Below are 16384 nucleotides of genomic sequence, written 5' to 3' on the forward strand. Positions count from 1 at the left end.
AGAATGTATAATGACTCTTAGTAGTTTTATGTTATACTGAATGATGCTCTTGGATATGATACAACATAAGGTGGGCGTGGAAGTCTGTATATTGTCAGATAGGATGCAAACCAGGTACTGTATACAATTAGCCTACTGTTCTATTTAATATATAGAAATAGCATGTATATGTAACTCATATGAAATAGAATTTTATGATCAAATCATTAATATTTCGATATGGATGATGAAATGAGTGCTTGCAACATAATGTTGATATATGTCCAATTACAGCATATTGTGAGAAGACTATATGTTCAAATTTGTGATTTTCTATATCGGTTTTGTACTGTTATCTCAAGGTAAGAGAGCTTGAATTGCCATGAAGTAAATGGTTTCTGCAGTTGAGTACTTGTTACTCTGATGTCAAGCAGGAGAATGGTGTTTACAAGCTAGGAGCATTAACATGCCACAGCAAATGTCATTTCCTTAACCTGAATTAAGGTTTCCTTTTAAGTGATGTTATAAAACACACAACATCTCTTGCTTGATAAAATGTGTTGAGTGATTTGTTGTTTCTATGTACAGTAGATGTGTTATCTTAGGTGTATGCTCAGTGTTATTCGTGTTAGACTATACTGTGTAGCACTGCTGTTATATAATGTGTTACACTCCATCCTATACATGTTTCACCACTCTCTCAGGGCTGTGTTCAGACCAACATCCCTGCTGAGCACACACACATTTCACCCACTGCCGTACATGTATATTAATGTACTGAAGGTCAAATTGTTTCTTGTGAAAGAAAGTGTAACAGCAAGTTATAAGGGACTCAGAAGTGATTAATCACATGAAATAGGTTTTTCAAACAAAACAAAGGTTTATTTATAAAAGAGATAGGTCAAACATAAAAATTTGTAAAATGCACATGGCTGTAAGACTCTTTTGGCCAGATTCTTATCATTATGTAATGGTACATAATATTTAATTGATACTGCATTACAAAGTACTAAATAACACACAGAAGTCTTTCTTGACATTAGTTTATCTGTATTTGAAATGCCTCAAAGTAAGTCCAAACAATTATAAAAAAAAAAAAATGTATTCCAAAAAATTATCAATTATATTGTGTTCATATACAGTATAAACCATCACAGCATTGAAAAATATCAAAAATCAAACAACTCTGCTTCTTTCTCCTTCCAGAAGGTGAAACTACGATCAATATATTTACAAATTTCATCATTACTAAAAATTGAGAAATCATTGCTTCCATCTCTGCTGAGATGTCCTCCATCAATTGGTATGGTATTCTCGATGATAAGTTGTGGCACAACTTTAACCTCGGCACAAGAATCCTTTACAGATACCTTGAAAATCCCATTTTCTCTATTCCCAAAGTATTGCATTTTGATGTCCTCGAAACCATCCTTCCACTCACGTCTCCCAGCTTCAATGTCCCTGAGGACGGCCCGGTGGAAGTCTCGGACTGTCTCCCAGGGAAAGTTCCCAATGTGGTCGAACACCTCAAAGCATAACAGGTGCCTCATCTTGCGCTCCTCAGCTGGGAGGTCCTGCTCGAGAATGTGAAAATAGCCGAGCATAAACAGGTCAAGGGTCAGGCTGTCATAAGCAACAGGAGCGCCGTCCACGCGAGGAAGGAACTGCTCGGGCGAGTAGGTCACACGCTTCCTCTGAAGGCTCCGGATCTGTCGTGATGGGACCCCTGAGGCGATGCGTTTCCAGTTGCCAATCATCTTGTCTATTGCGGTTCTTTGCCTGTAGAGATGATACAGTGATCTGGTTCCTGGCTTGGATACTGGAGTTGTTATTCCTTCTCCTGTAAGAGTGCCAAGCTCTTGTTTTATCTTGGCTCGCATTGATATTGCATACGCAGACCTTTTCCAGTGGCTCAAAAAGAGGACAACGATACGCTCCTTCCGCAAGCAAGTGGTCTCCATCACTTTAGTTGCATCTTTGCCCGGTGCCTGTTGGCATTTTATGGCACTGTCATTAACGTGATTTATGTCAGGACTTTGGATTGTCCCCACGGACTGATTATTTCGATTTGTTGATGTAGACAGTTTTTGCTGCCTTGTGTCAGATGTGTTGTTTAAAAGGCCAGAAAATGGGTAGATGTTTCCTATCTGACCCTCAAAGTTGGACCTCAGATTTCTCACAGATACTCCTGACTGCTGGATCTCCAATTCCACCTTCTGCCTACGTCCTCTGATTGAACTTTGCCTCTCTGGCTGGTATGTGAAGACCGATGCCAGATCCGTGTTACAGATCCCATCCTCGCCGTTTGTTTCTGAGAGGTTTGTCAGGAGCAGTGACATGCTCTTTACTATATTTGAGATCCGATTGTACCACACAGGAAGAGGTAGAGATTCCTCCATGTTTTGGAGCTGCTGGCACTGGGTGTTGACGGTGATATTAACGATAGGAGCAGGAAGGATGGCCCTAAGTTCCTCCGCCAGCCGGGCAAGCTCTAGTTCATAGGCCTGGCATCGTTTTTTAAGGGAAATTGTTTCGATCTGTCCCTCCAAGTAGACCAGGTCATCTTCAGTAAGCAGTTCTCCAAAGGGGCCCAAAATTACATTGTGTACTTGGGAATACCTCCAACCGTCCACCTCAATATTTTGATCACCGTTGTCCTGTATAAGACGAAACAATTGTTATTGTCATATTGTCATATGACATGGTGTGTTATGGAAGGACATTTTAGCAATACAGTTTTATGTTGGAGGGGTTTAAGCAGTTTACTTTTCTGCAGGGGTTGTCTTCTTTTTGCAGTCGAGCCTGAAGTTTGCGCACCATAACCTGCCTCTTCCATTCAGCAATGGGCCTCCCGTTCTCATCATGGGTCGGGATCAGAGAATCAATGTCAGCAAGATTTGCTTCCAACTCTGCAAGCGGAACAATTCCATTCTCTCCTTTCTGGAAACAGATTCATACAAACTCATACATATTATGATATCACTATACTGTCTCAGTTGCAAATAAATACATTCACTTCAAATCAAAATAAAATGGCATTTGCGAACTATTTTACATTTGTACATTCAGACCTGAATGTAAATTTACCACTCCACTCTTTAAACACTGATCACACCCACTTTTGAGAAAGTTCTAATGAAGTGCTAAACTTGTAAATGAAATTACTGATTTATTTCATATGATTTGTCCAGTTAAATGTGCATCAGAGCAATAATTATACATACTGGCAAGATTTTTAAGAGGCTGCATTACCCAATACAGTAAGTCCAAGCCTATACTGTAAAATAGCTTACTTCTGCCACAGAATAAAACTGTGGCAGTTTCTCACACTTCTGACTTTATTTTATATTTATATCTCAAAATTTTGAGATTTGACTTTTATCACTGAATTACAAGTTTGTAACACACATATATTTCTCACAATTTCAAATTTATATCAAAAAAAAATTTCCCCTTGGAATTCTGGCGGAAACAGGCTTTCAAATATAGGTTTCAGAGGCAGATTAAGTCATTACATTTTGATGACAAATTATGAAGAAACTTGTTTTCTTTGGAATAATATGCACTGATGATGTGAGGACAATAAGACCTGAAAGATAAAAAAGTACATAGGGTAAATTGTGATTTCATGTTGACTTTTTTAAATGTTAAGGCTAGCACATACATTTATTGTTTGTCCAGTGAAGACCGCTGTGATTCCTGCTTGTTTCAGTGACCTCATGGACTTATGAGATAAAACCGCTTCCTCTTCCTCAAGGTGTTTCTTCATGTTAAATGAAGTTACAACTATATACCAAAGACAGAAAATGAATTAATTTTAGAAATATATTTTCTTATTATGAATGTTGACCTTTTTGTCAATTAGAAGTCTGTAAAGGTCTGTAAAAACAAATGCAGGGTCATACACTCTCACCTGTAGAGGCCACTTGCACATGCTGAATGGTTCCAGCTCCAGCTCCAGCTTTCTTAGCCTGTGAGGAGGCCGGTATTGCGGTTGAGGAATCCAGACATGCTGGAGAGGGCCGGGGCTGGGGAGGCACTTCATTCACCGGCTGCTAGGAACAGCAAAACAGCCGAAGCAATTAAAAACAAGTGTGTCTTGTCATATTTGTTTATAATTAAAAATCATCACCTTGCTATTTTCCATCCGGCTACTATGTTCACAGGACTGATTCTTAATGTCCTGGTAGGGGTTGGTTGTGTTAAACAAGGTCCTTTCCTCCTCTATGAGAACAAAGTCTGCAGACTGCTGGAGCAAAGCAATGCAAGAACTAAATTAAAACTCAATTTCTTCACAGTATTAGTAAGTAAAATAGTAAAATACAGGTCTTGAAGCACAATGTACATCTCGATCTGCCCCCCAGCGAGCGAAACAGGAGCTCAAACTGTTTAGCATAGCAGACCTCCCACTTAGTTAACAAAGGAAAACTGCCTATAGAGTTCAGTCATCTGATCGGATGGTTCAAATGACCCATACCTGCAATTGCAGTGATTGACTTCTTTTATGGCCATTAGCGAACTCTCTTCTTGCTTTTAAAGCTGGCTAAATTATTTTTAACATTTATAATGTGCCATAGTTACATTACAGCAGCAGAAAATGAAGACATAACCTTTTCAATGCACTGTATACATGTATTCATACACTACCATAAAACATTTTGGCATTAGTACAGGTTTTAAAAAAATAAAATAATACTTAATTTTTCAGCAAAGATGCACAAAATTAATCAAAATTGACAGTAAAGTAATTTCTAAGGTTACAAAAGATTTTTAATTCCAAATAAATCTGTTCTTTTGAACATTCTGTTCATCAAAAAAATCCTGAAAACCATGACCATGGTTTCCACAAAAAATATTAAGCAGCACAACTGTTTTCAACAATGATAATAATAATAATAAATATTTCCTGAGCATAAATGTTTTCATCTATTACCTAACTATTTATGTACACCATAATGACAGGATGTTATTAGTCATGCTTTAATATAGTCTTTCTTGATAACATTCATGATATGCACAATATTTTCCCAAAGGCAGTTGTTTTGTAATCTGATATTGATTTTTACAGTTTTAGAGAAGCATTACTGAGAACACCCAAGAAAAACTCTTATATGATTGCTCAAACCAAGAAGCAATACATGTTATAGTTATTTTGAAGATATTTCAAAGATTATTTTCTTTGCAGTATTATTTTCAGTGAATGTGTAAAATCCTACACATTTAATTAATAAGCTTCACATAATAAAATATATAAAAGAGAAGTTATATATAAGAATGTTATATATAAAATCTGAAATAACTTACAGTCCACACCTTCACCGGTCAAGTCGTCACAAAGTATAACAGTGGAGTGTAATGAGAGCATCAGTGCTCCAGCCATCCAGTGGCCAAATGCTTAAGGATCAGCACACTATAAACAGTGAGCTCAGACAGGAGGTCTTCATAGTAAAGTATAAATAATTAAAGGGTGGGATTAGGTGAACCGTTGTTCTTTACAAGTTTAAAAGTCTAAAGGCTGCCACACGTTCCTCAGCACACGTTCCTTGCCATGCTTCACCAAAGCACAAGTGTGTGTTTCTCACTATTCTTTTTTTTCTTTACAGTCACTAAACACTATTTGCTGTTCTGAATGTCTTGTAATGTGGTAAGAGTATTACTTCAGTTCCACAAAAGAGCAAAGACCAAAGAACAGGTCTTGATGGTGAATCGATACACAAACATGAACAGACAGTTCTAATCTCTATTGTGGTGTCACATTAGTATCTATCCGTAACTAATTTGCTGTTACGCAAATTTAAACGAGCTTCACTTAATACCTCTCTGTCACAGGCACCTCAACCGACCGCGAGCAAAGAGGTCAACACACATCAGTTACACAGACGATTACATATGCAGGAGGAACAGATCAGGCAATTCTATCTAAGCATCAAATCACACCAACTCTATTCATTTGCAGGCAATTCATGCAGGCTCTATTGTATTATTATATTATATTGCTATACTTATAGATTTTTTATTAAATATGGAAACATTAATGTAAACATACATTTTACTTTCAAATTTGTACAGTTTTAAATTGAATTCCCTCAATTGTCAGACAACTTATTCCATACTGTATATATAATTAATAAATAATAATAAATTATTCAACCCCCATTGCAAATCAGGTTTATAGGCAAAACATACAGACTTTCAAATGTTTGCATAGAACAAATCAATCAAAAGTAGTTGAAATAGCTCAACACAACAAATGTTTCAAGTGGTTTCCCCAAATTCAACTTCGACTTCTGCAGTCTCAAAATGATTCAACCCCTTCATGGCAAGCATCTTTAGTACTTAGTAGAACACCCTTTTGCTGTTATGACTTGCTACAAACGAGATGTATAATGTATAACGCAATGTTTCTGAGGAATCTTAGCCCATTCCTCATGAGCAATGGCCTCTAGTTCAGTAATATTTGTGGGTGTGCATGCTGCAACCGCCGCCTTCAAATCCCACCAGAGATTTTCTATGGGGTTCAAGTCAGGTGACTGTGATGCCACTGTAGAATCTTCCAGGACTTCTTCTGCAACCAAGTCTTGGTGGAATTTGAAGTAGGCTTGGGATCGTTGTCCTGTTGGAAGGTCAAATGACGCCCCAGCGCTAGCTTCCTCACTGACGGCATGACGTTTTCAGCTGACACTACAGTGAATCCATCTTGCATTCCACATGCTGCAGTTTTCCAGTGCCAGAGGATGCAAAACAGCCCCAGAGCATCACTGAGCCTCACCATGCTGAACTGTAGGCACTAGGCAGAGTGTTCTTATCAGCATATGCTTCCTTCTTCTTCCTCCAGACATATCACTGATCCATAGGGCAGAAAAGTTCCAGTTTTGTTTCATCACTCCACAGAACAGAATCCCAAAACCTCAGTGGCTTATTTATGTGATTTTGAGCAAACTGGAGCCAACTTTTCTTGTGCTTTTGGGTCAGTAGTAGTGTACGTCTTGGAGTTCTGGCATGCGTTTAGTACACGCCTTACTGTGCAGCAGAAATCTTAGTGCCTGTTGCCACCAAATCTTGCTGCAGGTCTTTTGCAGTCACTTGAAGAGGGGTTTTCTGAACCACCCTTCTCAGAAATCTGGTTGCAGCCGTTGATAGCTTCCTTTATCTGCCCCATCCTGGTAGTGGAACCACTGTTCCTTTAAATTTGAACTTGTGAACTATGCTTCCAACGGTGTCTCTAGAGGAACATTTAGTGCCTTCGCTATCTTTTTGTATCCTGTTCCTTGTTTGTGAAGGGTGATGATATCTTCTCTTAACTTTTTGGATTATTCTTTTGACTTAGCCATATTTCTAACATGTCAAACGTGACACTCCAGCCAGTTCAGATATTTCATGTGTTCTAGCTCAAGCACACCTTGTGCAACTAATGAAGCCCTTGATTAGTTGCATCAGGTGTGCTTGATAAAACACCTGTTTTGAAGATTTGTGCTGTTGTGAGGGATTCTATTCAGGGTGTTGAATAATTTTGAGACATTCAAATTTTGAGTCATTTAAAGTTGCATTTTCAGTTAAATTTGCGGAAACCACTTGAAACATTTGTTGTGTTGAGCTATTTCAATTACTTTTGTTTGATTTGTTCATTGCAAACAGCTGAAAGTCTGTACATTTTGCCAATAAACCTGTTTTGCAATGTGGGTTGAATAATTTTGATTACAACTGTATAAATATATATATATATATATAGATAGATAGATAGATAGATAGATAGATAGATAGATAGATAGATAGATAGATAGATAGATAGATAGATAGATAGATAGATAGATAGATAGATAGATAGATGAATAGATTAAGCAATTCTTACATATCAATTATATTAATTTGCAGGTACTTTACAAGGCTCTATTTTATTATATATTATATTATATTAATTATATTATTTTATATTATATTATTTAAAAATATATATATATTTTTTTAATTTCATGCCAAATTAAAAAGGGTTTTATTGGAGATTATATGCTGTAGAGAAAAGTGTAATTTATAAAATTATTTTACAAATTGTAAAATAAATTGAAAAAAAGATTATTTTTTAGTTCCATGTGCCAATATTGTGAGTGAATGTTTTGAATTATATTAGAATTAACTCGTCTATTTTGCATTATGTCTGCCATTTTCTCCATTAGCTTTCTGTTGTAAAAAATTAAACTGATCTTATGATTATTCCTCCTGTAAACAATAATTATTGTCAAGAACCCCACTGTGCTTCTCACACTTTCCTTTGGGGACACCCGTACACACTGAAGCCATGCCAGCATAAACAAACAAAACATCGGCACACAAACTGGTGAGAACGGCACATCTCTCTCTCATCGGCTTTGTGATGGATTGACTGAGCATGAGTGACTCCAATCACACAGGAGTAAAATGCCCTCTGACAAAACCACTGACTGCGTTTATGAGCCTCTACCTGACACCTGAGACTGAGGATCTTATATCGTCCTCACCCCTGGGGCTCTGGAGCTCATGCTGAGAGGGGCGTGAGTGATAGCTGATAGGTCCTTCATGCGCCAACCAGACAGTACTGAGTATCTTGCTAATCAGCTTGTGTCAAGCCATAACGTTTTAATATGCCATCGTAGTTATGCTATCAAAAGAAAGGGTGACGCTTGCATAGTTTCCACTTCATTTATGAACAAATGACATATCTGATGCCCTTTTGCAAAGAAGTGACAAAGGAGGCGGAGCTGAAATATAAGTATTAAGTGAGTTGTATGTAGAGAGCATTGGTGTTTATGATACTATCAGAAGTCTTGCTCATCGTTGAGTTCTCTCGACTGGATTCTGACCTTTTGTCTATCACTCAAGTTATGGATGACATAAAATGTTCAGCTACATTCTAATTAATCAGTCTACAAATGCACAAAAAGGGACTAGGCAATTCAATCATTAGATTAGATGACACAAGAACCATTTTTAAAATGACAACATTCTCCAAGAGAATAAATACATACTTGTCAACACTTTTACTCTTAGCAGATTCATGGTCTGGAATGAATCCAGACCAGACCTTTGATCCATGAATCGTGGATCAAATTATAATCAAATTATTGATGCCTCTGTTATTAAAGGATTAAAGGTATCTGTTTAGCCTTCTGAATGTTCCTGTGAAGAATATCTTGGCCCATATCTGATAAATAATGGAGAACTTCTTCATCAGGAATGAATCAGTTGGTCGCAGTGTGGGGTTTAATAAATGCACTTTAATGTGTTCCTTGTCCTCTATTTTGTAGCATGACTCAGCCAATATTAGCTACTATTTCATTAGCTCAAATATATTCATGCAAGAGGAGTGGAGTGTTTGCCTGTAGGTGGCAGTAACAGTTAGCTATTACAAGGTGGAGCATTACCAAAACCCAGACCATCAGCTGTCAATGTTTGCAATATTAATGGGTGTAAAGCACTTGAGTAAATGTAATTAATTGGTATACTTAAGTATTATAATTAAATGAGGAAAACTTTTTTATCCAAGTGTGGAATATGACACAGTATCCATAATTTGCCTTAACTACAGTTCAGGTTTTATTCTGCATTGATTTGATCAACAGTAATATTGTGATATATTATTACAATTTGAAAGAACTCTTGTCTATTTTAATATATTTTAAAATTAAATGTATTCCTGTGATGGCAAAGCTGAATTTTCAGCATCATTACTCCAGTCTTCAGTGTCACATGATCCTTCAGAAATCATGATGATTTGATGCTCATGAAAAATGTCTTATTATTATCAGTGTTGAAAACACTTGTGCTGCTTAATAATTTTGTGGAAGTCGTGATACATTTTTTCAGGACTGTTTGAGTTCTGAACAGCATTTATTTTAAATAGAAATCTGCTGGAACATTATAAAGGTCTTTACTGTCACTTTTGATCAATTTAATATGTCCTTGCTGAATAAAAGTGGGGTTTCTTTTTCAAATAAAATGAAAATAAAATCTTACTGACCCCCAAATATTTGAACATTAGTGTATACGGAAGAAACTGTATGAAAATGGACAGAATTATCTATGTAAAACTGTTCTTGCAGTTAAAGAAGTTGTGCTGAGGAAAGTACTAATTATCTTACATGAGCATCTGCATCACGGAGGAAGTTGGCACAATCGTGATAGCCATTATATTCTGCCAGGTCCACTGCAGTAAACCCATCCGAATCTCTCTCCAGTGGACTGATGTGATTGTTCAGCAGCACTCGGCAGCACTGAGGGAACGAGAGATTACAGCTGTCATTCAAAACCTTCAAACACTACTTAAACTGTGTAATCCTCAGAGTTGTCATGATAAGGATCTGTGATTGGAACTGAAGGAACGTTTACAGACACCTCCAGTTCTCCATTCTCCGCTGCATCATGCAGGGGGGTCCCACCCCAGAGGTCTTTCAGGACTTTTGCTCCCATGAGTAAGAGACGCTCCACGATGCGATGGTGACCCTCGCTAGCGGCGAAGTGCAGTGCTGTGGCTCCATCCTTGTCCTGACAGGACAGATTCAGATCCGTGAAAGAGGCCTAAAGAGACCCATAGAGACAGAGTCAGTGATAACTCTTACACAACTCTCAAATATATTCAATAAAACCTGAGGGAAATCATGCCAAAGTGACTGAAGCAGCTGTAACTCACCAGCCAGATCACCAAGGCGTAGTGTCCCATGTGGGCAGCTGCATGCAACACACTCATGCCATCTTTGGCCTGCATATGGACATTTGCACCACAGTCCTTCACCAGGTATTCAACCACATGCAGATGCCCCTCCTGACAGGCTAGATACAGTGGAGTGGCCCCAGTACCTGTCTGGCAGTCCACACACCTGGACAAATACATTTTAGACTTTGCACCTAGACTACAGCATAATATAAATCTTTGCTTAACTCTTTCCCCGCCACCATAAAAAAAAGAAAGAAAAAAAAAAGAAAGTTGCCAGCCACCACCAGCATTTTTTATAATTTTCACAAAAATTGAATGTGCCCCATAATATTTTGTTGTATGAATATTTGAACATGCAATAAATCAGAGGAAAAAACAGAGCCGCAGCTCTGTTTTATTCTATCTTCATGCATTGCATTCCTTTTTTTTATCAACATTTGTGGGTAAGTTTCATATAAAAGCAACATTTTGAGCAAAAAGCTGGAAAAAAATCACGTTTTTGTCAAAGACTACGACTGGATCGAATTCAGAATGATAATCAAAACATAGATGGAGGAGATCGAGTCTTTCAGTCCTGTAGCTCATCCTGGGTCGACATTTCATTCAGTAGCCTAACATTATGTTTTGATTTATATGATGTTTAATATTAATGTTATTTATTTATTATTAATGTTTAATGTCACGTTATTTTACATATGCATATGATTAGCCTACATATGATATCGCTTGTTTCTGCATCTTCCTCGGACGTGTTTGGATTCGGAGAATCAGGAGATTCAGTACTTTTTCAGAATCAGAAGATAATAGCACCCTCTACCGTATAACAGTGAAAACACGGAAAATCCCGTCAATGGCTGGGAGAGTTCAACTCGACCTACAGCTCATACCAGTGAAAGTCCCCCTATGATGAAAATACAGCTTTTAATGTTGTTTATATTTCTATGTGGTGTTTTTAATATGCTTTAAGACAAACTATGAGCGAAATTCATAAGTCAACACCATTACTGAGTATTTTCTGCTTAAAACTGCAGTGAAAAAAAGAGAGTCTCAAAAACACAGTTTGAAATCGCTGGTGTTTCTGACGTCACAAACTACCTTGTAACCAATCAGGTCAAGGTGTGATCGTCAACGAGTGGATCTCTGAGCTGGTGTGAGTGAGTGGAGGTGGGGCTAATTTGCATATTTATAGAACCGCTTAGGCCTATACTAAATGAGACATGGAGTTGCATTAAAGCTATTTTAAGGTATGAATAATTTTTTTCAAAAACTTTGGTGATCAAAGATGAGTTTTAAGGGATAAAATTGACTACAGGGTGTCAGATATGCTTACATCACATACAATAATGTTCATCCTTTGAAATGAATCCAGTCCAATTCAGAAAATTCTGTTTATTCAAACCTTAAACTTTGCAATCCAATTCACATATTCGCTTACATGTGTATTGCATGTAAGCCTATTCCAAACAAAATGCCCAGTCGCTGTGTTCAGAAAGAGTATAATTGTTTTTCTGAAAAATATATTTGTACAATTTTAGCAAATATTTAGTATATTTAGTCTCTTCCACTGACCATTCACCTTCGTAAGACGTAAACCGTATGTAAATATACGCATCACAGCACAGCGCATACAGTGTGTGAAAGATATTTTTGAATCTGAGAAAATAGTCAGATTCAAGCGTTTACATGATTAATTGATCTGATTATTTCAGGTCGACCGCCCCTTGCAATCCGATCAAAATTTCATTCAGAGCTCACAAACAGTTATTTGGTTGCATGTAAACGTAGCTGTTAAGAGGTATACGCTCTATTGCATCATTAAGTAGAAGTTGGTGGTTGTGCAGATGTACAGTAAACACACAGGTGGCGTCATGTGGCAGGTAAGAGGCTCCTCATGTATTATAGACAGAGCCCAGATGGTGGGTTTGACATGTGTCAGATGACCTTTTCCCAGCCTCCCTGATGAGTAACAGCTCCCAAGGAATGGCAACTTGACTCTAAACTGCTGCCTTCATGTGTATTTGTTTAAGCATGATGACTCATACTTTTGCCCATACGCAAACATAAGTTATGTGGAGCATTTAAAGTAGTGATGAACGAAAATATACTTAAACAATCATGCTTTGGTCAATCATAATTATGACAGTTATAAGTATGACATAAAAGGTAGAAATTACGAGAAACTAAGTAATAAATACGAAATAAAAAGTCTAAATTATGAGATACTAAGTCAATTATGAGATAAAAAGTCAACATATTGAAATACTAAGTCAATTATGAGATTAACATTTGAAATTTTTATGACTGTTTATTTCATTATGTCATTATTGTTTTTATGTCATAATTTTGACTCATAATTGACAGGGCTTAGATTAAGCCAGGATTAGGCCTTAGTTCAATTAGGACATTTAAGTAGCTTTTATATACATGTATTTTAAAACATTACTGGTGTGAATCTTGAGACAAAACAATATTTTAAGATATGTTAAAACATCTCAAACATGCATTTTAGTCTTAAGCCTTGTCTGTGAAACCGGGGGTTAGTATGTCACAATTTTGACATTTTGTCATAATTATGATTTACCAAAGAATGCCATTTTTTCTTGTAGGCTTTTATATCTTTCTCATATGTGTGGCATTCAAATTTCTGATTCATTCAAATAAATCGATTCATCCTAAACAGTTCTCTCTCATAAATGTGAATCAGTTTTAGTTCGTATAAAGAAACCAATTAGCTAAAAATTCACCGTTTGTTCTTTTTTATTTATATGCTGCTGCTCTTTATCGTTTTCAATAATAATAAAGTATTTAAATTATATTCTTTTAATTTGTATTTATGTTTTTTTATGTTCAATTTTGATGATATTTGTCCAAATTTTACTCACCCTCATGCGGTTCCAAACCTGTATGATCTGCAGAACACAAAAGAAGATTTTTTGAAGAAAGCTGGTAACCAAACAGTTTTGGTTACCATTGACTCCCATGAGGACAAAACAAAAACACATTTTTCAAAATATCTTCTTTTGTGTTCTGCAGAAGAAAAGTCTGAAGGACATGAGGGTCAGTAAACGATGACAGAATTGCTTCAATGTAGTTGAAACACCTTTTGTTGGCAGTTTGTACCCAACTACATTTTCAAAAGAGCAGTCTGCCAGTAGTTTAACGATTTTAAATTACGAGAAGCTTCTGACAAGATTGAGGTTCAAAGTACACTGAAAGGTGAATTAAAGCGGAAGCTTATTAGCCAGTCAGGGATGGCGTAACAGACAGTGAGCCTCACCGTGGGGAGCTGGACATGAGCAGTTTGAGGGAGGTGAGATCTCCGCTGGCTGCAGCGTAATGGACAGGTCGAGCTCCACAATGCGTCTGTGCCTCTGTACTGCCTCCCTCAAACAACAGCCACTGTACTGCCTCCGCATGGCCAAACCTGGCAGCCAGGTGCAGGCCCGTCGCTCCCTCGCCATCACGGTCCTGTAGGCCAAAACAAAGACAGGCGTCAGCATCCATTACCCAGTTTGAAGAGTTCTGAATTATGGGCATAGTAAGTACATCACAATGACCTTTCAATACACTCATACGCCATTATACGATCAGTGATATTAATAATAGGTGCTTCTTTGCTTCCATTGTGCATCCATCATCAATGACCTGTGTAATTGACAGTAAAGGAAACTGACACAGCAGCCCATCCTCAAGAACGCCATCAATCCCGCTGTCAAATGTAATTTTTCTCTCAATAGATCATGGCACTCACCTCAATCCCACACTTCTCCCATCTCAGCAGCCACTGCAGCTCCCGCACATGCCCGGTGGCAGCAGCATCATGGGCGGCCGTAGCTCCATTTCTCGTGCAGGTGTGGCAGGGGAAACAAGCTTCGTTTACCAGAAACTCCAGGCAGCCCAGTTGCCCGCAGCGGGCGGCGTGGTGGACAGGTGAAGCTCCCTGGGTGTCTGTGATGGCTGGACTGAGGCATCCGGACACATGCAGGGCCCTCAGAGCCTCCACATCCCCCTCACGAGCTGCCTGAATGGCCCTGTGGAGCACCATGCTAGACCTCGGCAAGTCGAAACAAAAGTGGCAGGGGTCCTTGGGCTGTACCCAACTATCTCTCTCGCTCCCTCTCTAAAATGATACCTGAGCTTGCTGACAGATGTCCATGGGAGAGATGAAGGGGGTGGATAGCGCTGAGCCAGAAATGTAACGAGAGCCCTCATTTGAACATTTATATCTGCTTATATTCTCAGATACAATAACAAAGTAGGATGATGGGAGAAGATGCTCCGCTTAAGAACAATGTGCAACAATAAGTTTAGCATGTGCTGGGTGATGATGTATCATCAGTGTGTTATTAAGGGAAATAAATAGAAACATTTACTAATTTAGTTGTCATTGCACAACATGTAAAATTATTCAAAGCGGAGTACTTGCCCACTGGGGCTAGATAGATGACAAGCAAAAGCAAAGCAGAATCCCAGTACAAGAGACTCATCTGAAAATGTGTTATTCGGGATTTAAATTAGCTATAGAAAGTTATTCTACGAATTTTATACATATTTAATCACTCATATTTTAAATGGAGATAGGTCATAATAGCAACACTTTGAATTCAAAGTGAATGAAAAGCGACAATGCCTGAAATGTACGTCAACACATAGAATTTTTGAATAATAACCCCATTAATTACAATAAGTATTAGATTTAAAAAAATAGGGTAGCTATTTATTTTACAGTCCCGTTTCCCATACTATGTACTTATTATAGTAATAATAATAACTGGGTAATAACTAGGTACTAACCCTGAACCTACCCCTAAACCTTTTACCCATGTAGTTACCTTATATTACCAGTATTTTCTTAGGTAAGTACACTGTAAGGGCACGTACTGTAAAATAAAGAAGCCTAACCAAAAATGGTAACACTTGTAACAACATGCCACTCTGGGTCCTCTGTGCCAGTTCTGGGGTGAGGGGTGCATCTTGCCCGTAAGAGCCTAGTTTTAGCTTTTCATAAAAAATAATAATACAAAAAATTTTACTCTGCAAATCTAGAAATATTGTGTCCCTTAATAATAAATATACAAAAAAACTTTGATATTCAAAAACTGTTTGATTTTCAAAAACTGCCTTTGAAGGATGCATTCCAAGGATAGAAAGGCATCAAGGCACGTCTGAATCTAATATACAGTACACTGTAAAAAGTGATCAGTTGACTTAACTTAAAAAAAGTGAGGAAACCCGTTGCCCTAAAATTAAGTAAATAAACTTCAAGTATTTGAAAAAAATAAGTTATGTGAACTTGACAATTCCAGATAACTTATATTTTTCAATTATGCATTAAGTTTTTTTTACTTAATAATTGTAAGGCAACGGGTTTCCTCACTTTAAGTCAACTGATTACTTTTTGCAGTGTAGCTTCACTTCCTTTTTCCTGATACCTTCATCAGATCGATTTTTGAAGTCAGCATAGTTGTATAATTCACTGCCTATGATATCCCACAATCCTGTGAGTTCCGATCTGTGAGAGTTGAGCTAAAAAAATAAAGATGCCGTCTGAAAGTTGCTGTTGGTGGTCAATTTGAGTGTAAATGTGTCTTTAAACACTTTTGATGTCTTTTCTAGCGAGAAATAACCATTGAAGTAATTAAATATTCACTTAGTTATCACCAAAACTCACTCTATTTTGTTGTAGATCATTAAACCGTTATGCTGCATTAGAAGCCTGTC

The 16384-nt window shown here is 37.5% G+C and overlaps 1 protein-coding gene across 1 annotated transcript; it reads right to left on the minus strand.

The window, feature by feature from the left end:
• Positions 1-853: 853 nt before the first annotated feature.
• espnlb (espin like b) lies at positions 854-14871 on the minus strand. Its single transcript, XM_082171850.1, has 10 exons — positions 14415-14871; positions 13941-14131; positions 10640-10826; positions 10345-10527; positions 10092-10223; positions 4112-4228; positions 3893-4031; positions 3644-3765; positions 2746-2919; positions 854-2636 (listed from the first exon to the last, which is right to left on the minus strand). Exons 1-10 carry the CDS (start codon positions 14706-14708, stop codon positions 1149-1151), a joined length of 3027 nt encoding a protein of 1008 aa, XP_082027976.1. The 5' UTR covers positions 14709-14871; the 3' UTR covers positions 854-1148.
• Between the last annotated feature and the right edge of the window lie 1513 nt (positions 14872-16384).

Source organism: Leuciscus leuciscus, assembly GCF_965113295.1.
Source record: "Leuciscus leuciscus genome assembly, chromosome: 6".
Taxonomy (NCBI): domain Eukaryota; kingdom Metazoa; phylum Chordata; class Actinopteri; order Cypriniformes; family Leuciscidae; genus Leuciscus; species Leuciscus leuciscus.

What these genes read in the sequence shown, in the direction of transcription:
- espnlb (XM_082171850.1), bottom strand. Translation starts at nt 14,708, where the DNA reads ATGGTGCTCCACAGGGCCATTCAGGCAGCTCGTGAGGGGGATGTGGAG. An exon ending in TGTGCAAGTGGCCTCTACAG is followed by an intron (nt 3,766 to 3,892) that starts GTGAGAGTGTAT and finishes TTTGGTATATAG; the next exon opens with TTGTAACTTCATTTAACATG. An exon ending in AAGACAACCCCTGCAGAAAA is followed by an intron (nt 2,637 to 2,745) that starts GTAAACTGCTTA and finishes CGTCTTATACAG; the next exon opens with GACAACGGTGATCAAAATAT.